Genomic DNA, 26,397 nt, shown 5'->3' on the forward strand with positions numbered 1-26,397 from the left:
GCCTAGCCCGTCTAGGCATTGCCTAGAAGGCCTAGGCGCTCTCCCACCACCCAGCTACAGCCTAGTGTTTTTTAGAACATCTTTATATATATATCTTATATCTTATATATCTTATATATAATGGGAAAACTTGCCCCGTTTATTAGTTAGTGTATTCTCGATTTTAATCCAATCATTTAAATCAAAAGGGTACCCGAAAGTTTCACTCACTAAAATTTTCTACACTTCACGTTTGAAGGGTAAATCGGAAATTTAAAACATTTCGAGAACTATAAAACTCAACCTCATCGGAAAAGCGCCGCTTTTGCGGTTTCCCAATTAAACAAAACCGTTCGTTCGTCTTCTCGTTCCCTAATATTCCCAAACACTTTTTACTTAAACCCTGTTTTCATTTTCCCAAATCACAATTTCCATCCAGTTTCTTCAATTCTTCCGAAACTAAAGGTCAACTTATTCAAAGAAGCGTAGAGACGAGACACCGTTTGGCCGGTTTCAAACGTTTTTTCATTTTCGACCCAACTTTCCTCATCAGCCCTTTCGTTGGTATATTGGTAAAACGAACTCACGTAATAATAACCCGAAACAGACGCATTGTTTTGATAATCTTTTCATAAAAGCGATAATCCACATTCTTTTCAAATTTGAGCCTCCCTCCCGCTTTCGGAGATTTTATTTGTGGAAAAAGGTAAGTGAACTTCTTCGCAATAAAACTTTCTTTGTTGGAAATTACATTCAATTTTCTTATTTTGATTTGCAAGCAATCGCCTAGAAGGCCTAGGCTCTCCCACCACCCAGCTCTGACCTAGTGTTTTTAGAACATCTTTATATATATCTTATATCTTAGAGCATCTCTAGGTGGTGGTAGCATACTCTTCAAATTTGAAGAATGCGACCCCGAGAATCGGTAGCAAATTTCGACCAACTCTAGGTGGTCGCAAATTCGCGGGTCGCAAAAATTCATTGGAGATGACCTGCGCGACATTAATGCTTGGCGCCCGAGATCACCGTCCGCGACATTACCACCGCCGCCCCAAGTTAAAAAACTCACGCGACATTCCCAACATCGCCGCACCAAATTGAAAAAGTAAAAAATAACTTGTGCGACATTAGTAGTGGCGCCCGATTTCTCTTGGCGTGGTGTTGGTCAAAGTCAAAAAAACTTGGGGCGACATTAATGCTTGGCGTAGCGACATTACTATTAATAAGCTCGCGCATCCGCATCCAAACCTCCGTTTTTAAGAACAAGAATCGCGAATGCATGCGGGTTATCACGACCATGAATGCGACCACCTAGAGTTGGAATTCCGGGAAATTCCGACGCATTTCTTCAAATTTGAAGAATGCGACCACGGATACGTCCACCTAGAGATGCTCTTATATATCTTATATATAATGGGAAAACCTGGTTTCCTCAATTAGGCCCCGTATTACCGGTTTTAGACAACTTTTAAATCAAAAGGGTACCCTAAAATTTCACCCTCTAAATTTTTAAAAAGCTTTAAGTAAAAGGGTATGTTGGTCATTCTATGTACAACAGTTATTTTTTTTGCAACCGTTTATAATCCAAACAGTACGTGCGTCTTCAGTTACCAAAAAAAAAAACAGTGCGCGCGTCTCCTCCAAAATCGCAATTTCCGTCCAGTGTATTCAATTCTTCCCAATACGAAAAAGTCATTGAAGATTGAAATTTTCTATTGCCCTACTTTCCCAATTACATGCGCTTCTCTCCACTAATTCTGCCGATTTCCTACAAAACTGTCGTTCTCATCGTCTCTCCTCCTCCAAAACTATCCAAAACTTTGTGGAAGAAGGTAAGTGAACTATTTAGAATTAAACTTTCTCTGTTTCCACTTTGTAGGAAACCACTTTCAATTATATTGATTTTCTTTTGCAGGCAATCGCAGAAAACAGGTTCTTCTTTTTTAAAAACAGGTTCGCTTTTTTTTTTTTTTTTTCCTCCCGTTTTCGTTGTCTTCGTTGTCGTCTTCATCACTTCCATGTTCCACACGATTTTTTTTTTTTTTTTGTGTAGTGCAACCACTTCATTTGCAGCAAGGATACAACAAAGTGGCTATATTGTCAGAGACAGTGGGTTTGCAGGTAATAGTCACAAATATAGATATCTAGGGTCACGTGATCTGATGCCAACATAGGTCTATATAAAAATGCAAAAAGCTAGATTGGCACATGAAACAAATACTCTCGCAATAGGCACCAAGTTTTTTTTGCAACACATGAGGGAAATGTGAGCTTTGTTGCGTAATTGTGCTCTATTTCTACGGATACAGCCTATTATGTTAGTTATAGAAAACTTTTTGTGGAGTAGTCACTCATAGAATTTTGTTGATTCAGTTATGTAGACAACATGCGATGCTAGACACGGTATCATGAGTAAATTTGGTGTCTTGCCAAGGAGTCTTTGTTTTCGTGACTGTTATTGCTACTCTATCAGAGATAAGTGTTCGTACATTGTTTCTGCATGAAAACTGGTCTATGATGTGGCATTACCGCCAAGAATTGCCATGTTTCTCCTTCACTACAGTACTTTGAGATTAGTTCACTGATGCTTCCCTTACTTTTAATAGTCATTTTGTATCCGAGTTCAAATAATGAAGAAAAATTTAGTAGCAAATATATATATTTGAGTTAAATTGTATATATATTAATATTTACATATATCCTTGCGCAGAATTATGGTGCCTTTCAATATATGTATTCCAATTTTTTTCTTAGTACGTGACTGCCCCATAGTTTTTTATTTCACATTTTCATTCGTTTATCCAGATTGCAATAGATTTTCATTCATTTAGAGTGATTTTGTTGTACTTTCAGATTGCAGCACTATCAGGCTATCAACAATTAATCCAGGAGTGTGTTTTGCGACTCCCATTTTTCAGGTGTGTTCCATTCAATTTTCGTCCTTGGTGATTATCTCGAGAGTTTAGTGCATTCTTAATAAATAAGTACTACTAATTTATTATTAGGACTGATTCTGTGTGAACCAGAATGGATTGCCATACTGTTGTTGTTTATGTTTTTCGTTTTATAGTTGGTATCATTCATTATGTTACATGTTGCTATTTTGTTCCCCCAAATAATAATATTCTTTTTGCTAGGAATGATTTCAGTGTGCTCTATATATAAAATTATGGTCTCTGGATTATTTGTTTAATATCAGATTAATCTTCACTAGGGTGTTTGCTTCATACCATTCTTTTGTGGGTCTTTGTATATCTCTTAAGTGTTGACTCACAATGTAATAAGACATCTCTTTGGTGGATGCATTACTTTTGACATCATTTCAGTTTACCAATCTTAAATGCAACGTAGCCAAAAAGTTCTCCCCTTCTTTACCTTTTATAGTTCATACTTCGTAGCCTATTTAACTTTTTCCTTCGTTTATGGCCATTCACTTTTACATTTATGCTTAGCGATGCTATTGTTCAGACTAAATTGTTGTCTAAGTTACTGTATGTAGTATTATGTCGGGCTTAGTTTCCGTACACAAGGTTGTAATTTTTTTTTTTGAAAAAAGGCAGCCAATGGGAACATTTTTAACGTCTCATCAATAATTTCAAACGGAATTCACATTTTGTCTATTTTCAACCATCTGCCATGCATTTTGTAGTTTGTTCAGATCGTTCAAACTGCATTTCATGGTAAACAATTGCAGCTCAATTCAATTCCCAATGTACTCTGATTTTCCTCTTTGTTGCCGTCTTGGTGTATGTTCAAGGTTTATGAGGACGAGTCCAATCAAAAGGATCTTCTTCCTCTTAACTCCATCCATTCCTCCAATATTCTTTTTAATGTGTATTTCTTAATCTTTTTCTAATGTCACGGATAACGTGTATTTATTGTTGCGTGTGTTGTGTTACTTTACCGAGCCATGTTTGTTTATGTTAAGTAATTTCTAAGAATGCCCTGGATTTTCTACAACTGGTAGCTAGATGATGATGCAAAAAACACATACATGACTCTGAGAAAACCAATTATTGAGCCTATATAAAATCTTCTGACTTCACTGCAATCACTTCTATTGCTATAGTTTGATGGTTTGGTGGCAATGCATTTCAAATTTTTGCAACGATGGTAATGGATGAGAGTTTTTAAATCGGAATCATTTAATCTGCGTAGAGCTGCATAACCAATCTATTTGGTAGCCTTTATGGTGGAGTTATACATGTTCTGTTTTCCTATTTCCAAACTATTTACCTTCTCAAATGGGATATACTTCTAACTATTCCCATGTTGCTCTAGGAATAGGTTTGTCACTGATGCTGTTGTGGTGGTTTTGGATGTAAGACATTGGTTTAGCCTGTTGAGTTACTACATTTTGTGTTTAGTTCTTTTAAAACTTTAACATGTACATTCTTGCGGGTCACTCAGTCATACTTAAAGGATTTAGGTCGGGCAAGGTAATTACTTTGGTCGTGATGAATGTGACTTCACTTGCTTTGAACGTCAATGATGTACAAGTGAAATGATCATTGAGGTTTATTAAGCTTTCTTGGGGATTTGTTGCTGACATTTGATGTTCTACTTTTCTATTTTGTACTATGAGCCTCCTCGTGATGTGAGAAGAGGGTGTAGGTAATTTGTTTTCAGTTTTGTTTAAGCCCTTTCAGTAGTATATTGTTTTCAGTTTCGTTTAAGCCCTTTCAGTAGTATATTTTGGCCTCTACCGATATTTAATATTATTATCAGCATATTAATGCTTACACATGTTTAACTATTTTGTAGGGAATCCTAGAGTTGCTTTGTTGGCTTTATGATCTAGGAAGTTCTAATTTTTTTAAGATGAAAACAGATTCGTTAAATAAATTTTAAGCATGTATCGGCTCAAATAGGTACAATTTTATGGGTTTTCTTAACACAACATTGCTTTTATTGTTGTTCTACACCTGCATGGTGGGGTTCTCATCAGAACCGAAAATAGGAGAGGCATGGTGGGGTTCTCATCTCTTGCACTCTCTGGCTTTCTCACATACCCCTCTATAATGAATGCATTGCACTCAGGTCTTCATGTCTCTCTATCTTTCACTATTTCGTTCTTTTGCTCTCTAATTTCCTCTATTTACAAGAACACCCATTTTTTTTATATTGATGGAGGTTTGTAAGTCATTGTCTTTGCCAAAATCATTTAAATAGCTCATCGTTATCTATTAAACTAATAAATTGAAAAGTTATATTTCAGGGAGATTTTGGTGGGGATAGCCTAACGGATATGTTCCCCAGCCGGTCATGAATGTCCCCACTTGCTCTCACATTTCTCAGGTCAGTATTACTATCACTTCTCTCTTTATTCTATCTATTTTGTTTGATCATGTTCTCTATTTCCTGTAGAGTTCAAATTGAATTTTTCCTTTGTTTTATAATCCCTTTATTATTGTGTATTATGCTTTCTTATGGTTACATTTTCAGCAAGAAAGGTGTGTGTGTAAGATTGTAGAAACTCTACCATGTGTGTTAATTTCTTTGATTCGAAGCTTCATTTTTATTCGTTGGCACAGTAGGTCATATGTCAAACTTGATATATTTTTGATAACTGCATGTTCCAATGGCAGGGAATTCGAAGGTTTAGATGATGACTATGTCATTTTCTACATCGAGTATTTGGTAAGGATGAACGCATACTTGCTTTATTGGCTATAATTGTGTTGTGCTCATTGTTCATTGTTTGTACTTTAGATATTCCGTGCAAGTGCAAACACCTATGAAATTGGAAGTAAACACAGGCTGTTATTGTTTTGTGCTTGATTTTGCATAGGCCTTACTATGGAATGGAGTATCTTGAAATAGCTATTGTTTTTTATGGATCCCAATGCTCACTTATTCTAATAGGTATCATCGTATCGGCAGCTAAAGAGCTACCTCAAACAACACACAACACTATCGCAGCTAACGGCGTTATGGAATAGAAATGACCATTACTTGAGCCTACACCAGTCCCGCCCCCATTGCTACTCTAATAGTGGTCGGCTAGCTGTCCCTGACTGATAGGGTTAGTATAACATGGGGCACTTAAGGAACTAAGGATAGAAGGATGGTTTTGCTTCGGATTCTTTCTACAATACGTCAATACCATATGTGATTTTTAATGTTAGTTATGATTTTGCTTAGTGTGCATATGAATAGCACAGATGCAATGTTTCAAAAATATAGTTTGCCCCTTGGAGTCATCCGCTCCTTATTTATTAGATCCATATCGTAAGGACGGGTGACTTCCCTTCTAGGATTCCTAAAGTCGTTTGCTAAAGTGAACCACAGTCAGTCGCATATCAGTGTTGCCTTCTTTAACTCATATTCTTATAGGATTTTCAAGCAATTTTTCATCATCTTATATTCTTATTATTGTCAAAATTCTTTTAATTATCATTTATAGTATATGGTGATAACCCAAAAAGAAGGTTGGGGTGTTAAATTAGATTACATCTGTATAATGAAGTAATGAACTGATAGAGTTCATTTAAGTAGTAACGTTCTATATAGTATGCCTAGCCAGTAGCTTCAGTTAAAGGTGAAACCGTGAATCCCTTCTATAACTTCATCAACACAAGTACACAACAATGTAATGGCACTAAACCTTTCGTAGTATTTAAGTGACTTATAAGCTTCATCTTAACAGGCAGATGTCCCATTTATACCCTTATTTGTTACTTTTGATAGTCGATAATTGCCTACCGCTGGAAAATAGTATGAACTGTGGAGTTATAAGCATATGGTTCCAAATCACAAAAGGGTCCAAAACCTCATATCTTTTCATATATCATAAATAGTATATTTATTGTGTTGTTCTTTATATTGTTGTTATACGATACTAGCAGATGGTAGGATGCCCCAAAACTGCATGTACTAGGAATTTAACTCTTTGTTGAAAATGACTCCGTCACAACACCTATTTTAAATAATTTGGGAATTTTTGGTTTATTTTAGCATTAGACAGATGAGCCAGGAGGGTGTTCTAAGGACTATTTGATTTCATCCTGATATTTCAAGGAAAAGGTCTTTATGTGAAAAACTAATTAGCTTAGCCCTCAAAACTTGAATTCCGTCTTATACATGCTCTTATGTAATATTATAAATTGCATACTAAGTTTTTTTGTTTTGTAGCCAGTGCCATTAAGATTTTTCAGCAGATATCTAAAAAATGGCTCGAGGAGTTTAATACTTAAGTTGCCAAATGGGCGTAAGTAGGTTGTTGGATGGATCAGTTTTAAGTGTACAATCATTCATGTGTAAAGGTTGGCCAAAGTTCGTAAAAGGAAACAACCTTGAAGAAGGGGATATTTGTGAATTTGAACTGATTGAGGATGCACTGTTGAAAGTTCACATCGTCTCAAAATGTGAAGATGTGTCACCAACAACAAAAAACATGAAAGTTCTACCCATTCATGAATAACATTTACGTGCTAAGACTTCTGTGCCTCCCAAAGAAAAAGATATAGTAATGGAAGCATGAATAGCCTTGAAGCTTAAACATCCTTCTTTCGAAGTTGCTATGAAATTTCAATATGTGAAGCATGGTTTTTTGGTGAGCATTCTCTTATCACAAAAACTCTATAGTAATACAAAGTACTCCACCAGGCATGATTGTTAGAAATTTATGTGTTCCATCGTGTTGTGTTCTCTGTTTGGTTTTTGGTGTAGAAAATGACTTTAGGAAATGTGTTTTGGATACGCCAAGTAGCCTCGGTCACACACACGAGTCTTCACTGAGTAGAAACCAAATTAAACACACTATCTATACACAATCCAAATAAAGTAAAGACAACTATTCTGCCGTGAGATATAATTATTTATAACAATTCATAGATTAAGGAGAGTGAGGGATTGTGGAAATAGTCGGGATGGTGGGAATGGTAGGGATTGTGGGGATGGTTGGGATGGTAGGGATTGTGGGTGTAGTTGCCAAGGATGAGTCTGAAGGACGAGGAGTAGAGAGATTAGGCAATTCGGTTCCTGGAAGGGACCTCAATGAACCCCCTGGCATCAATGTAGGAAATATATATAGTTGGACCTCCTGGCGTCATTGAACCTCCTGGCAACGTAGGAAATGGAGATGAACCCACTGGCATTGTAGGAAATGAAGTGGAAGGAAATGGAAACGTGGGCAATGTTGGAGCCAAAAGACAACGTGCCGCAAGGCTGACATCGATGCTTGAACAGGACAGAGTGACTATGAAAATGACGATGAACCAATTGCGTGGTGCTATGGCTTGGTGGAATTCAAAGATAAGATGAATGGTCTGCAGGACTGCAGATATAAAATGATATCTAAGGCAGAAGTCGAATTTTGTTTACTGAGGATGAAGACAGTACTCCTGGATTCTTATAGACTTACAGTTGGAGACGTGGGAGGTATGTGAGTGGTATGCAGAGCCAAAGTTGTTGGAGTGATATTAATGTGTTTTTTGGCACAAACAAGAAAGCATTATGGGTCTGAATTGTTAGCTCAGCTTCTCATGTATTGAATCCAATGGCCTTAGTAAATGGTTGGGCATTTGGTGTCAGATATAACAGTTTTATGACCTCCGATGCCTTCATGATTTTAGCAAGACAATTCGAGTGAATGTTTTGAACACATAATTTTATAAATCGAATAGTAAATGGGCTTGCTAAGTTGACAGTTTTATTACCTGTTTTATAGTAAACAGTTTTATGGCCTCCGATGTTCAATTGACTTGATTTGATGTATCCATATTAAAACTACTTGCTAAGGCACCTACACTCTCCAAGGCAACTGTAAGTCCAAGTTCTCATATAGTGTGTGATATATTAATTGTTTTCATAATGCAATGAAGTAACCATGGTTTCTCTTTATACTGAAATAGAGATTGGGTCTGTATCACTTTTGTGTAGAAATGCATTGATATTGACACCTATTATCTTATGTTCCTCAATATCCTAGGTTGCACCCGTTTGCCGCAGAATGACTAAATCAATCATAATATGGTCAAAAACAACTCAAAGACTATCACAGAATGAAGGTTTCATATTGATAATAGAAGTATCATTTGACAATCCAGCCCTCCTAATGAAATATCATGTACATCTCATCGTCCACCTTTGTTTTAATTCTAGATTGGAAGAGTATGAAAGTGACGCATAAGTCATCTTCAACTGTTATTTCTTGATTGGATTGGAATGACAATACTTTTTTCTCTTGCTTTCACTTCTTTTGGATTTTCAGTTTGCATTTGATTTATTAGTTGCAATGTACTCATTTTCTTCCATTGAATGAAAACCAATAGTTAAATACCTTTTCAATTATATTTTTACTTTTGTTCCTATATAACTTTTTAAGCCATGTGGTTACTTCTTCATTTTTTATATCCCCCGTCTCATTCTTAATTAAACCAATTCTATTTTTACATATACTGTTCCAGAATTCAAACTCATTTCCAAACAAAGCATTTTTATGTAAAGATGAATTCAAACTCATTTTCAAACTCAAATATTTTTACTGAACTATTCTGCCTTTCTGTTTGCTAGCGCAATTATTGACATTGACATCTCTCAAATAAAAAAATTAACTATTTTCGTAACACGTACATCGCACGAACCAGCTCAACAAGGAGGGAAGCTTATTCACTGTTTTTTTGCAAATCACAATGCGATACAAATATTGAATGGATCTCAGTACACATTGACTGCCCACATTCCTGAGCATGGCCCATGAGTTGCAGAACATGGTATCAATTAGTTTTTAAAATGTTCATATGGAATGATAGGTTATGTATATACATTCCCATTGGAGGATGGTGTTCTGCTTGGAGTCCAACAAAACTATTTTAAGGAGATTATGTAAACCTTTTTAGTCATGGCCTATAACCCAACATTTTTATTCATTTTTGTTATTACTTCTTCTGTGCAGGTGTATCCGAAGTCATGGAATGCAATTTACGTGGGTTCGGATAATGTTGGTATGTGGAACATAAGGGCTGAAGACTGGGCTCATCTGTACTTGGGTCAGCAGTTCCATCTTCGAGTCTACTCGCCTGTTGAATCATGGAGAGATGAATATCCTATTCCAAAGAATGCTCTTCTCTGTGGTCGTCCATCAGGTCGTACAACCAGACCTCTATAATCCAGTGACACCCAGTTTCAGTCACGAAAGGGTGACAGGTTCCTGGACTAGGATTAAAATCACGGAATCTGCATTTTGCACAAAAGAGATTGCTAGCTAGAGATAAACCCTCAAGTCAACCGAAGATTAATGAATTTTTTATTTCTTCTTTCGAGATGGCTATGTTTTGTTCTATACATTATTTCATCATTATTCTTGCAAATCCGAAAAATCAAATCCATTTAGAAGGCTTCTGCTTCAAGAAACAATATATTAACTAATTTAACTTATCTCCAGTTTCGTTGTATACTTTAATGTTTTTAGGGAGAGGGAGAGTGAACTGTGAAGACTGAAGGTAGTGCAATGAACCAGCTCAAAAAATTCCATTGTAATTCTGGGTCAAGGTTCGCCACCCTCGGGACTGAACAGGCCAAGACTGGATTTTGGCCCGATTTTTTACCCATTCTGAATTAATCGGGGCACTGGGCAAAGCGTAAAACGTAAAACATTACAGATCCTTCAACCCCGTAATTCGGGTCAAGGTTAAGCCACCCTTTCATGTCTCCAAACTTGGGCGGGCACGTGGGTGCCTCGGAATTTGAAAAAGCCAAAGACGGATTTTGGCCCGATTTTTTACCCATTCAATTAATCGGAGGCCTTTGGGCAAAGCGTAAAACGTAAAACATTACATCCTTCAACCCTTCCAACTATAGCATCTCTCATTACTACTAAAGGATCTATTTTTGGATATGATGCTCTTCTATCCTTCTTCACATGTAGTCTAGAAATTTTGAGTGGTGCATCGTACCTTCAGTGATCCTAATTCTTGCAAGCATGCTTGCTGAATGGCCAAAAGATTGTAAACTTGGAATAAAAACAACAATTTGTATATCACTTGCAAGGCTTTTAGTGCTTCTTTTATTTGGGATTGGTGCCATTGCTTTGGCAAGTCAAATAGTTAACATATTGGATCGTGGTGATTAAATATATAAATTTGTGCTTCTACTACTGAACGCTACTCCAAGTGCCATATTAATTGCTCGGAGTATTTGCCAACATATCTTTGTCATTTTTTAATTTGCTACAATGTATTTGAGATACACAAGGAAGATTTTGTTTAAAAATTCAAATTTTTGGTTATGTTTACGTTCTCCAGCACATGTCATCATGTCAACAGATCAATGTTGCGAAATACCAGAGCCAACGTTCTCAGTCAAATAGAAGCAATTATTCAAAACCACCTCACCAGTTCATGCTCAACGAGCGTGCCCAAAAGCTATATATAAATCTAGCTATACATAAACACTGCACAATGCCTAGGACTGCAACAAGTACACCTATTTGGAGACATTCAATGTGTCACTAAAGCATTAACTGGAGGAACTACTGCAGTCAATTGGGAATGTCAAAGTGTCCTTTTAAATTCTATTTTGGTTTTTTTAAAATTCTATTTTGGCATCCATAATTTTTTCCTTTTGTCACATCCATACAGATGGTTTGAAAAAAAAATCAACACTCCATCATTTGAATCATTCAATCTCCATACACATAAAATAAGATCCACATTATATTAAAAGCTTTTAAATTGTAATCTTGCCACATAGCCATCTTCCGAAAAGCTATTATTTACACATTCAATTTACTCCACATATTATATCCGATCTATAGAACAAATATTAACAGTATCCAATGCATTTTTCTAATTGTTTCCCAATGTGATAGTTTCTAAATAATAAAACAAAAACAAAAATTGCTTTTGTTAGCTAGCTACAAATTCTTTCTCTGTCCAAGCTACCTACTTATTTAAACCGACCAAAAAAAGAGTTGATGGATTCGCTAGATCATTTTGAAGACAATGATAAAAAAAAAAAGTTGTTCTTCTTGCACTTTTTTTAGATATTTTTTTCTCCAATGTAGAATAACAATTATGTTGCACACCATGATATAATATTTTTATATCTTACAGGTAGTACACTTCTATGAATCCAACAATGTTCCTCAATCACATATAAATGCTCGACAAGATAATTACACAATTAGCAGCACAAAGGTTAACTTCATTAACATAATTAATACCTATTTTTTTGTTAAATTAGTTTGTGACATATGCACTAATAATTATATATTGACTAAATTACAGTTGGTTAAATACATTTTCGAATATATTTATCCGCAACATGGCAGGGCGGCAAAAATTGAATCGAACAAAGAATACAACTAGCGTATTGAAGTGTTCTTTTCTTATTGAAGTTTTTTGTTATACCTCAGCCTGTATTATTCTAAAACATTTTACATAATTCATTCAAACAAATGTAATATGTTACTATTCTAATTTAATTACATGCGTTCATTCATTTAATTTTTCCACCCCAATTTTGTAGATGAGGTTTTTATTAAACATACCACCTTTTACATATAGAAGTTCTGTATATTGCAAGCAATATTAGAGTTTTTAATATCAGTGTAACAATTTTTTTTTTATGAAGAACACTAGCATTTTTCTCAGTACCTATTTTTTTGTTAAATTAGTTTGTGTTCATTCCTTTGATTTTTTCCATCCCAATTTTATTTCCTAGCACGTGCAACGCACGTGCCCGTTTACTAAGTATATATAATAACAGTCCCTTTTGGAGTGATGTGAGGGTATCCACGTCGACATCCACTTCGACAGGGGGATTACGAGAAATGGGGAGAAAAAAACTGCAAAACTAAAGAGTCCCACAAAATTTAACCCCACCGAAACTATATTTTGGGTTTACACCCTCTCTTCCCTTTCGTCTCCGAACATTATGTTAAATTTGGAGATATCTCTCTGCCAATTCTAAAAAATATGTCTCTTCATATTATCAAAATCCACAAAACCTCAAAACACTAACCGCCAACTCCAATTACCCACCCCCATTCGATGACAGTGATTTTTTTTTTTTTTTCTTCACGTAGCCAGCATAGACTATCCAAAGCATAGACTCTCCTCACGTAGCCAGCATAGACTCTCCTAAGCATAGAAGGTTCAAAGAGAGGTCATATAGAATCAATGGACCAAGCCTACCAATTTTTGAGCAAGGTACGAAATCGTGCTACAAGTTTTTGAGTTCTTTAGAATATAAAAAGAAAACACACCGTTTCAATTTTTTTCCCCCCCGAGTTGAGTTTTTAGTGGTTGCTCACCACCCCGAAGTTCCTCTCACATTCACTCTACATTGGCGGGCGGAGATCTACTTTTTCCAGTTGAGAGGGGAAAAAAGGGAACTCATAACCCAAGAGAGGCAAATGCAGTTATCCGTGGTGCAAATGAGAGGCAAAGAGTTTTGACGATAAAGGATTTGGTCCCCGCTCCTCGCAAAATGGAAGGAACTTGCCGAGTCTTGATAACTTTACCGCAATAAGTAAATTTGTTTCGTAGCAATATTATTCAATGTTTGTATGATTACTCCAAATCAAATTTCATTAGAAACCGATAAAGTTTCATTTTGACAAAGAAGGTCATTGGAGCTCGATTCTACAATAGCGGGGTGAATATGATAGCTCGACTTCAAATCTCCAAGAGATTATGAGGGACATAGATCCCATACCGCTTCAACAAATGGAGGAAATGTTGTAAAAGGTGCTAGCTATTATGGACTCATTGCGGTGAAGTAAGAGGTGGACTTCGGTATGGTGGTAGATGTAATCTTGCAGATATCTTAGTCGCTTTTCGGCGATGCAATAGCGGATAGAGTCAACGTCATATTAGTTTCTCTTGGTCCGAGGAGCCACGAGAATACTTCAAGGACCCAATAGCAATTGGCTCTTTCCATGCAATGAGGAAAGGAATATTGACCTCAAATTCAGCAGAAACGCCGACCATTTCGAGGGGCGGTCTCCAACTTCTCACCTTGGTCTTTAACGGTGGCTGCCAAAGACCATCGACAGAAAATTTGTGTCCCAAGTTGTGCTTGGCAATGGACAAATCTTTACTGTAAGTCCCCACAACATCCTTTGCTATTCATTCATTACCATTTGATTCCCCTTCTATAACACTGTGCTTTTGCAAACATGAAGGGAATTGCCATCAACAATTTTGTGCTCAATGGAACATCATACCCCTTAATCTGGGGAGGAGATGCAGCTAATGTGTCTGCTGGTGCAAAACCTGATTTTGCACGTTTCTGTTTGCCTGGTAATCTGAATTCTCTCAAAGCGGAGAATAATAGTTGTAATGGCTGATATCATGGATGACTATGCCTCCTCTTTCCCATTACCGACCACTCTAATCAGCATTGAAGACGGCATAAAAGCACTAGATTACATCAGGACTACAGAGTAAATATATATAGTACATTGATTTATAATCATTGGAGAGTAAATAGGTTGGTCTGAAAAAATCCTAATTACAATGTCTTACCTTATCGAATTTAAGTTTCATATGTTGTGTTTTTTGTTGCAAGTTTATTTATCTCAATATAATGATATATTGTAATAATATTGGCAATCTGTTGTGACTTTGAATCTCCTTAGAGCCTTTGCAATTGGAGGATACGCCGCAATACAGTGAGTAACTCAATGGAATCTCGATTTTGTGGAGCATGCACAGGGAGACAGGTACAATTTACTCGCTATTAAATAGTTTTCAAACACATGTCGTAGTATATAATGTTGCGTTATAAAATATTATGATAAATATTGTGTTAATTTGTTGATAAATGGATTCTTTGTCCAATTTCATGGTCTCCATTTTGGACTACTATGAAATATAATAAAATAAACAAAAAAAAAAAGAATTGGATGATTTGTACGTGTCAAACATAAATGATATGATTCAATTGGGCATGACATGCATGGTCCAGTTTGTAGTTTTATTATCAACTGATTGCATATTGTGTTTGAATTGATTAAGTCACTCTTTCGAAGTGTCTAGCACCCTCAAATATACATGTTAAGGTCATAGTTCTGCTGCACAAAAAGTTTATTTTAACCAAAGGATTTTGGGTTTTCATGAGAAGGTCAGGAAAGTTGTTCAGGGGAGAAAATTTACTAATTCACCGGATAATTGACGGTTCTTTTTAGAAAAAATAAGTGATTGACTGTTCAAAGTACTCCATGGCTTTTAGTTCATGTCGTAACACCTTAGGTTAGTTTTATGCTTTGGGCCAGAGATGCTTTGTTCATGCTTATACTCGATGTAAGCTCACCCACCACTCCCTTCATATCTAAGGGTGGAATTCGAAAACAAACAAGCCGAAGTTTTACCATGCTCAAGCTTGAAGTTCCAATCTTTGGCGACCAAGCTAATTACACGATGTCTTGCTTTAAAGTGAGCTCGAGCTCGGGAGTCTCATATAGTAAACGTAATATCATGCGAGCTCGAGCCGATCATTTTTGTATAAACGAGTTAATTTTCAAGCCCATAGTTTTAAGCCGACCCTCCGAGCCCTCTCTTGTTTTACACTATAAATAAATATATTTTGAACTAAACGAGCCGAGCTTCATCAAGCTCATTTGTTACACGAGCTTTTATTTGAGCTCGAGCTCGGCTCATATAGTAAACGAGCGAGCTCGAGCCGAGCTTAAACGAGCCAAGCCCGAGCTGAGCTCCGAGCCCTCGGCTCAAATTCCACCCTTATTCATATCCTCTGTTCTCATAAACAATGTAGGACACCAATTTAATTGTAGAAGTTCAGAATGAGGAAAACTAAATAAGAAGTTCGATACTTAGAATGTATAAGGCTCAGACAAAGTTTAAGTTTTGGAAATTTAGTCTTTTGGTTTACTTACCAAGAGTTGGGGATTCAACCTACTTGGGCCGGTTGGATGTGCGAGGCGAGTAGTGTAACATCACGCTCGTGCATCTCAACCCAACTTGGAGGTTAAAGTTCCAATCTTTGGCGACCAAGAGTTGGGGATTGAACCTACTTGGACCGGTTGGATGTGCGAGGCGAGTAGTGTAACATCACGCTCGCGCATCTCAACCCAACTTGGAGGTTGAAGTTCCAATATTTGACGACCAAGAGTTGGGGATTCAACCTACTTGGACCGGTTGGATGTGCGAGGCAAGTAGTGTAACATCACGCTCGCGCATCTCAACCCAACTTGGGGGTTGGAACTCTAAATAAGAAGTTCGATTCTTAGAATGTATAAGGCTCAGACAAAGTTTAAGTTTTGGAAATTTAGTCTTTTGGTTCACTTTGGTTTAAGAGTTGGGGATTCAACCTTGGACTGGACCGGTTGGATGGCGAAGTAGTGTAACATCACGCCACAAGATCTCAACCCAACTTGAGGTTAAAGCTCCAATCTTTAACGACCAAGAGTTGGGGATTCAACCTACTTGGACCGGTTGGATGTGCGAGGTGAGTAGTGTAACATCACGCTCGCGCATCTCAACCCAACTCGGAGGTTGAAGTTCCAATCTTTGACGACCAAGAGTTGGGGAGTCAACCTACTTGGACCGGTTGGATGTGCGAGGCGAGTAGTGTAACATTACGCTCGCGTATCTCAACCCAACTTGGGGGTTGAAGTTCCAATCTTTTTTTGACGAACACTTTCCAAGCTTATACGTATTTTGTATAATTAATCATTAGTTAATTAGCTAAGCGTAGTTAATTTTCATGTTTACCGCTTCCATAGTTTTAAACTCACCCACCCCTCCCCTCATATCCTCTGTTCTCATAAACAATGTAGGACACCAATCTAATTGTAGAAGTTCAGAATGAGGAAAACTAAATAAGAAGTTCGATTCTTAGAATGTATAAAGCCCAGACAAAGTTTAAGTTTTGGAAGTTTAGTCTTTTGGTTTACTTACCAAGAGTTGGGGATTGAACCTACTTGGACCGGTTGGATGTGCGAGGCGAGTAGTGTAACATCACACTCGCGCATCTCAACCCAACTTGGGGGTTGAAGTTCCAATCATTCTTTGTCGAACACTTTCCAAGCTTATACGTATTTTGTATAATTAATCATTAGTTAATTAACTAAGCATAGTTAATTTTTATGTTTACCGCTTTCATAGTTTTAAGCTCACCCACCCCTCCCCTCATATCCTCGGTTCTCATAAACAACGTAAGACACCAATCTAATTGTAGAAGTTCAGAATGAGGAAAACTAAATAAGAAGTTTGATTCTTAGAATGTATAAGTTGAAGGGGAGTCAACCTATTGGACCCGGTTGGATGTTTTCATGTTTACCAGTAGTAGTGTAACATCACTCTCCCTCAGACATCTCAACCCAACTTGGGGTTTGAAGTTCCAATCTTTCTTTGACGAACACTTTCCAAGTTTATACATATTTTGTATAATTAATCATTAGTTAATTAGCTAAACGTAGTTAATTTTCATGTTTACCGCTTTCATAGTTTTAAGCTCACCCACCCCTCCCCTTATATCCTCGGTTCTCATAAATAATGTAGGACACCAATCTAATTGTAGAAGTTCAGAATGAGGAAAACTAAATAAGAAGTTTGATTCTTAGAATGTATAAGTTGGGGAGTCAACTTACTTGGACCGGTTGGATGTACGAGGCAAGTAGTGTAACATCACGTTCGCGCATCTCAACCCAACTTGGGGGTTGAAGTTCCAATCTTTCTTTGATGAACACTTTCCAAGCTTATACGTATTTTGTATAATTAATCATTAGTTAATTAGCTAAACGTAGTTAATTTTCATGTTTACCGCTTTCATAGTTTTAAGCTCACTCACCCCTCCCCTCATATCCTCTGTTTTCATAAACAACGTAGGACACCAATCTAATTGTAGAAGTTCAGAATGAGGAAAACTAAATAAGAAGTTCGATTCTTAGAATGTATAAAGCCCAGACAAAGTTTAAGTTTTGAAAGTTTAGTATTTTGGTTTACTTACCAAGAGTTGGGGATTGATTCTACTTGGACCGGTTGGATGTGCGAGGCGAGTAATGTAACATCACGCTCGCGCATCTCAACCCAACTTGGAGGTTGAAGTTCCAATATTTGACAACCAAGAGTTGGGGATTCAACCTACTTGGACCGGTTGGATGTGCGAGGCGAGTAGTGTAACATCACGCCACAATCTCAACCCAACTTGGAGATTGAAGTTCCAATCTTTGGCGACCAAGAGTTGGGGATTCAACTTACTTGGATCGGTTGGATGTCGAGGCTAGTAGTGTAACATCACTCTCACAAGATTTCATTAATCTTATCTCCTAAGTTTGCTCGATTGCAGAAAATTTAATTAGTCTCTATGATAAGGTGGAAACAAATCACAATCTCAAGATCATTAGACGCCTCTCTAAACTTAGAAACCCATCCAATACCATTCATGAATAATACACCTGATTCTGCCTCTCGAAACTTAGAAACCCATCCAATACCATTCATGAATAATTCTAATTCCGAGCCTTATTCCTATTTTGTTTACACCCCTCATCCTAATATTCCTGTTAGATAATCTGCGTATTTTTTCTTTAATATTGGTGTTATTTCCTTAATACTGCTTTTCATGTGTTGCATATTATGTTTTGGAAACTCCTTTACATCTATGTGAAATTTTTGGTGATTAGTGATTTTCCGTATGGTGTGGATTTTCTTTGAGATTTAAAACTACTGAAGTTGCTTTCTTCAATGTATGAATTAGATGCCCCTCAAAGTTGATATTGGATTTTATAACTAAGATTGCATAGTTGGATTGAAGAACGCCACGAAAAAGGCTTTGTTAGTCACAACAACATAAATACTCACACATAACTAATTCAATTTGCACCATCCTTCACATCCTTTTCATTTTTGCTCAAACCAACACCATGGCTTCTCATGACACCGCTCTAGAAATTTAGAGACTTCCCTTTGGACATGGATAAACTTTTGTCAATGAGCTATACATCCTTGGACCTAGAATGTTGTCTGTAGTGAGTCTCTCATCGGATGCTTGCCACAGAGATTGAAACCGCGTTAGATCTTGGTTTTGGAGGGTATTTCCAACTGTCAAGGTGCAACTATTAGTAGGGATAAGTCAGATAATGGTATAGTTGATAAATTGACCACCCTGCTGATCTTTCAAAGTGTTTATATCATTTAAGGAGAAGTTCATCTTCTTCCAGCTCAGAATTTTAGTGAGTCGGGCTTCAATATTGAACGTCATCTTATAACATGAATTTTATATTATTTGTGCTAAGTTGTAGGTCTCTCGATACAACTAACAAACTTACTATATTAGTGGCAACAAAAAAGGGAAAAAGGAGGGTATTTTGCTTTGATATGAATCAATAACAAAATTTTATAATATTTTGCGAATGATTCCGCCTAGAGCTTGACCGGGTGAGCCAGTGTATAGTGTAAAGCACCTTTTCAGTAAGGTCCAATTCAAGCAAAGAGAGGACAGAGAGAACTCCAATGGTCCTTCCTTGGTCAATGTGCAGAAAATATTCATTTGAATCATTTCAATTAACTTTCATCTTTGAAAATATTAGGGGTGATTGAAGTTTTTGTTTTGTGCAATTGGAGAACACATTAGATATGAACATTGTGTGGGTCAAATTCGTGGAAGCACCGAGGAAAAAATGGCACGTGCAACAATCCTTTATTGCATTACCAATTTCTATAATGCGACAATACCTCCACATCAGTTTACACTGTTGTCAAGGTTGAGCTCTTTGAGGAGGGGTAAAATAAGTGGTGTGGTCATATCTTTCCTTTGGTATTGGATCACCATCTCTCCATAGAGGAAGGATTATAGGTTTAGGGACTTGGTACTCCATTGAAAGCTTTTTATAAATGGCGAATAATTAGTTTTTGCGCCCTTTCTTGAGTGTGCACTGTTTTGTGTTATGTTGTGCTGTTATAGGTGAGGCTCTCTCTCACTCCTTTTGTATTGTCTCTAGTTTTAATAAATTTCAATAATATTCACTTTTCAAAAAAAAAGTGGTGGTGCATCACTTTAGTTTTCCTCCAACATGGACATCTACATAATCTTCTTGTGAACGTAACTTATTGTTCTTTTGTTCTTCAGTCTGGTACTATAAATCCCATGAATTTTCAGGTTTGAGTTAACTATGATGTATTTTTTGGCTTTAATCGCAGGTAAAAGTGTAAAACACAATGCATCAATCATTTTAGGATAAATGACAGTTGGTACCTAGTGGATTTGCCTGGATATGGGTAAGATCTGAAACTTAGTAACAGGTATATGTAGTCTTTTTCACTGCTTTTGAGAACCTCTGATGTTGACATGCTATATACCTCATTGTACCAATTTTAAGGGGAAACTGTAGTTTCTAACGCAGAATACGAGATAAGTGCCTGTGATTTTCAAATTATATTTCATTGTCATAGCAGTGATGTTTGAGTTTGAAAGTTCGGACTTATGTTGGTGACAATATTCAAACTTCCCAGTTCCTATATACATTAATTATTTTGGATTTACGAAGTGAACTGAAACAAGGACATGGTCCATAGTTGCAGCGAACTCACTGAGCACCCAGGCCAGTACTGATCATATTAATGAGGTGAATAGTTGGTCAGCTAAGTGATGCTAGCAGCTGGCAAATGCTGCTTACAGTTGTTATGTCCAATCTTAAATGCTAGATAAAATCCTAAAACTGCCGAATAGTACTTTGGTTATACGTAAAAGGAAACTTTGTTACTTTTTTGTCCAGAAGCTGTGAAGAGCCGTGCTATATCATTGGGAATTCACGTATAAATTGAACAGGTATGCAGCAGCTCCAAAGGAAGTTCGAACTGATTGGAGCAAGTTCACCAAGGATTATTTTCTCAACCGCTCAACACTTGTTTCTGTATTTCTCCTTGTAGATGCTAGCATTCCTGCTAAAAAGATAGATCCTTGAGTACGCTAGTTGGCTGGGTCAGAATCAGGTAGTTTTTTTTGTTTTTGTTTTTCTTAAAAAAAATTGTTTTATTTTTTGTGCTTTGGTAGATAGAAAGAATATGGGCCTCAGGTGGGACAGAACCACTACATTTCCCGCGAAGTGGCTAATTTTTCTTTCTTTTTGATCAAATTTTGTTTCTTTCTCATCTATTCATTTCTTACCATCTACCTCTTCTCCTTTTTGTATTACCCTCTTTACTTTTCCTTAACCTGTGGGAGAGTGCTTCAGCAGTCTCATGTTTTGAGCAGTCTCATGTTTTGATTAAGGTTTAAACTGTTAATTTGTAGTGGTTAAATAAGTGTATATCCTTGGAAAAAATCCCATTTTTCTGTTTTCATGTGCAAATCAGTTCTGCTTACATTTGTAGACTTTGTTCCATCAACATTCCAATGAAAAATAGTAGTTCTTTTTAAAATCTGTTCCATCAGATTCAAGCGAAAAAGAAAAAAGAACGGCGGGAAGAGAGCTGAGGAAAATGTGGAAGATTTTCAGGGTTTGATACGGGAATTTTTCGATGCAACGCCGCCATGGATCATGACCAGCAGCGTCACCAATCAAGGCAGGGATGAGATACTTCTTCACATGGCTCAGCTCCGTAACTATTGGCTCAAGCATTAAGGAAAGACAAACAAGTTTCCGATTTGTGCCCTTGGTCCTTGCTCACTGTTCTATGGCGCTAAGATACCCAGCAGCTCCCTCCTTTGCGGAAATAGTATGAATGATTCATCAGAATGATGCTTGTTGGCAAATGGGTTAACAGTAACATGTAAGAGAGAAGCAAAACGAAAAGGATATATATTACCTCAAATGTCTAATGTTTAACAGGTTTAAACCAAAGATCAGACCGTAGTAACTTGGTATCAGTTTCCCCCTGGACTATGATAGTCAAATTCTACTGTCAAATTGTATATGACATTAAAGTACGAAACTGCCTCCTGAAAAGATTGGAGAAGAATTTTTTTTCTTTGTTTCTAATGGTAGGAAGGATATTTAGAAAGTTGTATATTTCAGTACTTCTCTTTAAATGCTTCCGAAAATATGGAACACGTTTTAGCGTGCACGAAGCAAGTTTTATTTTGTAACTTTGTAAATGCCTGGTGTGAAGAAACGAGAAAAGGATGACTGAGTGTGAAGAAAATAGGATGTGGTCTACTTGGCTGCAGCAAATGCCTGTGGTGCTTTTTCTGGTCATGGTGTTTCCAGTAGTGGTGATGGTGAGACTGGTGAGAAGAACAAGAGTACGCCCATGAAGGTATGAAACATGATGCGGCAAGGGACCTTTCGAAGTATCTTGTTTGGGTTTTTCCCATATTTGCCTAGGTTGTTTTCATTGTTTAGATCTATACTGGTGTTTCTCTACTTATTTGGACAGCACTGTTTCAGCCCCACCTAAATTTCCAGTTCCTCCTCCCAGTTGTCTTGGAGTTTGGGGAACACAAATGAATGATAAGGTTGCTACTTCACTGAAAGAAGTAGAGAACAACATGAACAAAAGCTTCAGGCACCGACTAACGAGGAACTGACAGTCATTGGACCTGACAATGATTTAGACGGGTGACGGCCTAGCTAGAAGTATGCTCTGTTTTTTCAATATGTCACCGAAGGTTTCTCTCCTTAAACTGAAATAAGAGTGACTTTTGGATTTTGGTTTTCTTGTTTAAAGGAGAGAAACCCAATTGGCTTTCATGTAAAGAAGAAATAAAGTTGGCTTGATAATCTCTCTTAATCTCTTTGTACCACACTACCACATTAAATCCTGAAAGAAGTTGAATATAAAACATGCGCGTTAGATGGATTTAGATCCGACAATAATATGCAGAGGATAGTGTTGAATTATTTTCCTGTGTCATTTTGTGCGTTATGGCAATGAGCAGATGGCCTTAACCAGTTGGAACATCCTAGCCTGTCACTCCTCAAGGGCCTCCTTGTACACTTAGACACTGGTAGTCCATGCGATTATATAATATATTTTTAGCAGACCATATTATCCTCAGGAACGAAATACGAACAATTTGAACTCTTCAGTCTTCTATAGCACCGCGTTTATCGTCAATTGCTACATGACGCCATGACCTGAAGCTCTTCTTCTATTTAGACTAACTTAAAATAAAGATTTAAGTCATTTTGTTTGTTACTGGCAAATTGTAATTTATAAGAACTGGGTGGTTTATCATTACTAAAATTGGATTGACTATTCTTCATTCTGGCGCTAGATTTGCTTGTGTAGGCAAGAGTACAAGTAGACTTCCTTACAAACATTACAATGAAGAAGTACAGTGTTAACCTCTTAATTCCTTATCCAAAACAATTGTTATAGAGTTTAGATATAGAAAAAATGACAGCCATTTTTAGAACATACCCTTTAACATTCCTGATGGGAACAACTTCCATGGGTTGCTTCCTATCTAGGACCTGACAGAATAGATGGCAATAATGGAGTTGATGTTCCAAAATTTTCTTCTCTCTGAACTATCTTCGGTATGGATGTTGTGGCTATGCTACCATAATCTAGGTCAGATTCGACATCCATTACACCCTCCAAAACCTTCACGACAACTGACATGGAAGGCCTTTTCATGAAATCACTTTGAAGGCACCACACAGCAACCTTAATCATTTCCTTTGCTTCTTTTCTATGTAAGAACATGTCTTCATTGTGTTTGTCAACAATATCATATAGTAGGTCTGCTTCTGCTTTTATTTTCAATAGGCTAAGTAAATGCATGTTCTCCTCAGCCTGAGAGGAGTCCAGATTCTTCCTTCCACACACAATCTCCAGGGCTACAACCCCAAAACTATATACGTCCACTTTTTCTGTAATGATAGAATTCAACCATTCAGGAGCCAAGTATCCAGGAGTTCCTCTCATTGTGGTCATAATTTCGCTTTGGTCTTTCTCTATCAGCTTAGACAACCCAAAATCAGAAACTCTTGCATTGAAGCTTTCATCTAAGAGTATATTTTGTGGTTTAATGTCCAAGTGGATAATCTTCTGCCTGCATTCTTCGTGGAGATAAGCGAGACCTTTAGCTACACCTAGTATGATATTTCGCCTTGTTTGCCAACCAAGTGAGGGCTTATCATATTTATTGAAGATCCATTTCTCCAAGGATCCATTTGGCATGTATTCGTAAACTAAAAGCCTATGTGATTTATCAGCACAAAATCCAACCAATCTCACCAGGTTGGCATGGTGAATACTTCCTATTGTCTCCACTTCGGCTAAGAATGACCTCTTCACTTGGCCTACACCATCCAGACATTTTACCGCAACTTTAGTCCCATCGATCAGAGTTCCCTCAAATACCGACCCAAACCCTCCTTGTCCAAGCTTTGTAACAAAATTCTCCGTGGCAAGTTTCAGTTGTTCATAAGTAAATCTTGTAGGCATCCCTGGTACATGATCTAAATAATCCTCTTCCTCACTCTCAACAACTTTTCTGAGCCTTAAAAGAACAACTGAAATGATTATCATAAGCAATACACCAAAAAAAGCTCCAAGGCTCGACCCCAATATAACTGTGGTCCGGTTTGTTTTGGTTCGAGAAGCCGGAGCATTTGGTGAAAATTCTGTCTGGGTACTTGAACCTTGATGAAAGCCGACGAGTTATAATGGGTCTTATCCTTTTCATTATTCATCAAGGAAAAGAGTTGGGGTGGCATGAAGCAGTTTCCATTGGAATCATTTGAACCATATTGAAACAGAGCGACGTTGCAAGAACAGTTATTTAGACAGGCTTGCTTGCAGCTTTCAATGTCAGTATTTGTGATATTGTCTGGATAGTAGAAATATGTAGCGTCTTTTACTTCTAGAAGACGGTGATACTGAGGAGCTTCACAAGACAATGGGGTGATTGCTGAACAGCCAAGGCCCGGTTGCCTGTCATTTAACAACCTAAAATAACTTGTATCATTACTAGTTCCTCCAGGACAGCTACACATCCCATTTGAGCAGATACCATAGTTCCCACAAACCATAGGATATCTACAGCCACCTAAATCACCAGTCAGGAGATCAGCAACCTCCTTCCACCCTGACAACCACTCAAAAACTCTCAAATGTCCATCCCCTCCCAATTTCATATATTGAGATGACGATGGTAATGGAGTTGGAATCACAGTATCTGGTGGATTTGGCTCAGAATTTAGAATAAACAAAGCAAGACTTCCATTCAGGAACTTGACATAGCTTGGTTCCTTGTTCTGTTTGGTGCCACTAACCCCAGCTCTATAATAAATCTGTGGAGGATTTGACTCGATAGAAGCAAACAGACCTTCCCTTGTAACAGAAAGAGAAAACAAACCTCCTTCGGTGAGTTCGGTCCTATTCAAGGCTGACACACGAGCAGTGAGCTGTTGTCCTGCCGCCAACTTCTGCCCTGGAACTAATGCGTCTGTTGGATGATCAAAAGATTGCCAGACAGTGCTGTTACTGTTGTCAAACAACACAAGGTTTCCCATGTCAGTCATGTTTAAGCCTACAACAGACTTCCCAGTAGTGTTTGTAGACCAAACTAATGTACCATTGACATCTCGCAATATCAAGTCTCCATCTCTAGTGAGCTGTAATGTTGCATTTTCTCTAACAGGGTTGTTTCGATTGGCAGACCAAACTACTTGTGGGAATCCTATTGAAGGAGAAGTGATACCAGACCCGCTATTTGTTTGGACAATGAAAATGGCAAATAAAAAGAGCTGCAATCTCCATTGCAATAAAATCCACAGGCAAAACGTGGACCGAAGCTTCCACGGAGAAGGATGGATCTTACACTAGACCCATCAGTGAAATTTACAGAAGGTCGAATGGAGAGGTTATTAGTCCATGAATTAGACAGATTGGCGATTGGATAATCGAAAGGTTGGGCATACGTTGAATAACAAGAAAATGTTAGAATAACAAGGATAACATGAACTTGATACAAATTCCAGCTGATATCCATAAATTCTGCTATTAAGAAGAAAGAATTTCAGATTAAATGAAGTACAAGCAGAAGAAAGAATGGATGAAGAACAAAAAGAGATGGTGGGTTACAGAGTAATACTGTAATACACTACCAGCATGTTGACTTTCAAGTCATTGAACACTTAAGATAAATATTACAACTTTCACCTGCTTGAGCGTGTCTTTCAACTGTAGCTTTGAAAACTAATAAGAAAGAGTCCATAAGTTCATAGCTTTGAAGAGTAATAAGAAAGAGTCCATAAGTCCATAGGCTGACCACTTTAAGACGTTTATGATCTTGAGAGATTTTTAATTTACTTATTAATCAAACAATGCCCCTAGAGTTGTTTGCCGAAACTTGAAGTTGGTTGTTGACTTGTTGCCAATGATTATGGTATTTTGTGGCATATGATAGTGATGGCGATGGCATTAACCGTCAGTCCTCACTCAATTATGTATAAAATTCTATACTAGGGAGGAAACATAAGGGCGAGCTTTATTAATGCAATACGAATGGCTTGTGGTCGACCATCTAGTAATTTCTGCAACTTGAAGATGG

The 26,397-nt window shown here is 37.3% G+C and overlaps 1 protein-coding gene and 3 pseudogenes across 23 annotated transcripts; 2 read left to right on the forward strand and 2 right to left on the reverse strand.

Moving 5' to 3' along the window:
* The first annotated feature begins 1,465 nt into the window (after positions 1 to 1,465).
* LOC147479270 (protein SKU5 SIMILAR 14-like) lies at positions 1,466 to 10,241 on the forward strand. 20 transcript variants are annotated; one of them, XR_015205759.1, is made up of 9 exons: positions 1,572 to 1,811; positions 1,895 to 1,932; positions 2,033 to 2,100; positions 2,833 to 2,897; positions 4,744 to 4,850; positions 5,198 to 5,277; positions 5,568 to 5,619; positions 5,845 to 7,534; positions 9,878 to 10,241. XR_015205759.1 is itself a non-coding variant. In XM_086580131.1 (8 exons), exons 6-8 carry the CDS (start codon positions 5,249 to 5,251, stop codon positions 10,088 to 10,090), a joined length of 294 nt encoding a protein of 97 aa, XP_086436257.1. In that variant the 5' UTR covers positions 1,564 to 1,811; positions 1,895 to 1,932; positions 2,033 to 2,100; positions 2,833 to 2,897; positions 4,928 to 5,019; positions 5,198 to 5,248; the 3' UTR covers positions 10,091 to 10,241. The 20 variants fall into 20 exon arrangements, 4 of the variants coding, with proteins under 4 accessions (XP_086436257.1, XP_086436258.1, XP_086436259.1 ...); XR_015205761.1 differs by having other exon boundaries at positions 1,466 to 1,811; positions 1,895 to 1,911; positions 5,568 to 7,534; XM_086580131.1 differs by lacking the exons at positions 4,744 to 4,850; positions 5,845 to 7,534 and adding an exon at positions 4,928 to 5,019 and having other exon boundaries at positions 1,564 to 1,811.
* A 3,863-nt stretch (positions 10,242 to 14,104) lies between these two features.
* LOC147479271 (GTP-binding protein At2g22870-like) lies at positions 14,105 to 22,622 on the forward strand (annotated as a pseudogene). The gene is made up of 5 exons (XR_015205397.1): positions 14,105 to 14,228; positions 20,093 to 20,168; positions 20,719 to 21,017; positions 21,184 to 21,194; positions 21,325 to 22,622. The product of XR_015205397.1 is annotated as a GTP-binding protein At2g22870-like (transcript).
* A 440-nt stretch (positions 22,623 to 23,062) lies between these two features.
* Positions 23,063 to 25,836, reverse strand: LOC147479272 (EP1-like glycoprotein 2; annotated as a pseudogene). The gene has a single exon (XR_015205776.1). The product of XR_015205776.1 is annotated as an EP1-like glycoprotein 2 (transcript).
* LOC147479273 (G-type lectin S-receptor-like serine/threonine-protein kinase SD2-5 pseudogene) lies at positions 23,129 to 24,371 on the reverse strand (annotated as a pseudogene). Its single transcript, XR_015205777.1, has one exon. The product of XR_015205777.1 is annotated as a G-type lectin S-receptor-like serine/threonine-protein kinase SD2-5 pseudogene (transcript).
* Positions 25,837 to 26,397: the final 561 nt, after the last annotated feature.

The sequence above is a fragment of the Coptis chinensis genome, chromosome 8, assembly GCF_015680905.1.
Source record: "Coptis chinensis isolate HL-2020 chromosome 8, ASM1568090v1, whole genome shotgun sequence".
NCBI classification, from domain to species: Eukaryota; Viridiplantae; Streptophyta; class Magnoliopsida; order Ranunculales; family Ranunculaceae; genus Coptis; species Coptis chinensis.

Coding starts and splice junctions, on each gene's coding strand:
- LOC147479270 (XM_086580131.1), top strand. CDS start 5,249: ATGTCCCCACTTGCTCTCACATTTCTCAG. Junction 5,278..5,567: donor CTTGCTCTCACATTTCTCAG/GTCAGTATTACT, acceptor TTCCAATGGCAG/GGAATTCGAAGGTTTAGATG. Junction 5,620..9,877: donor TTTTCTACATCGAGTATTTG/GTAAGGATGAAC, acceptor TCTTCTGTGCAG/GTGTATCCGAAGTCATGGAA.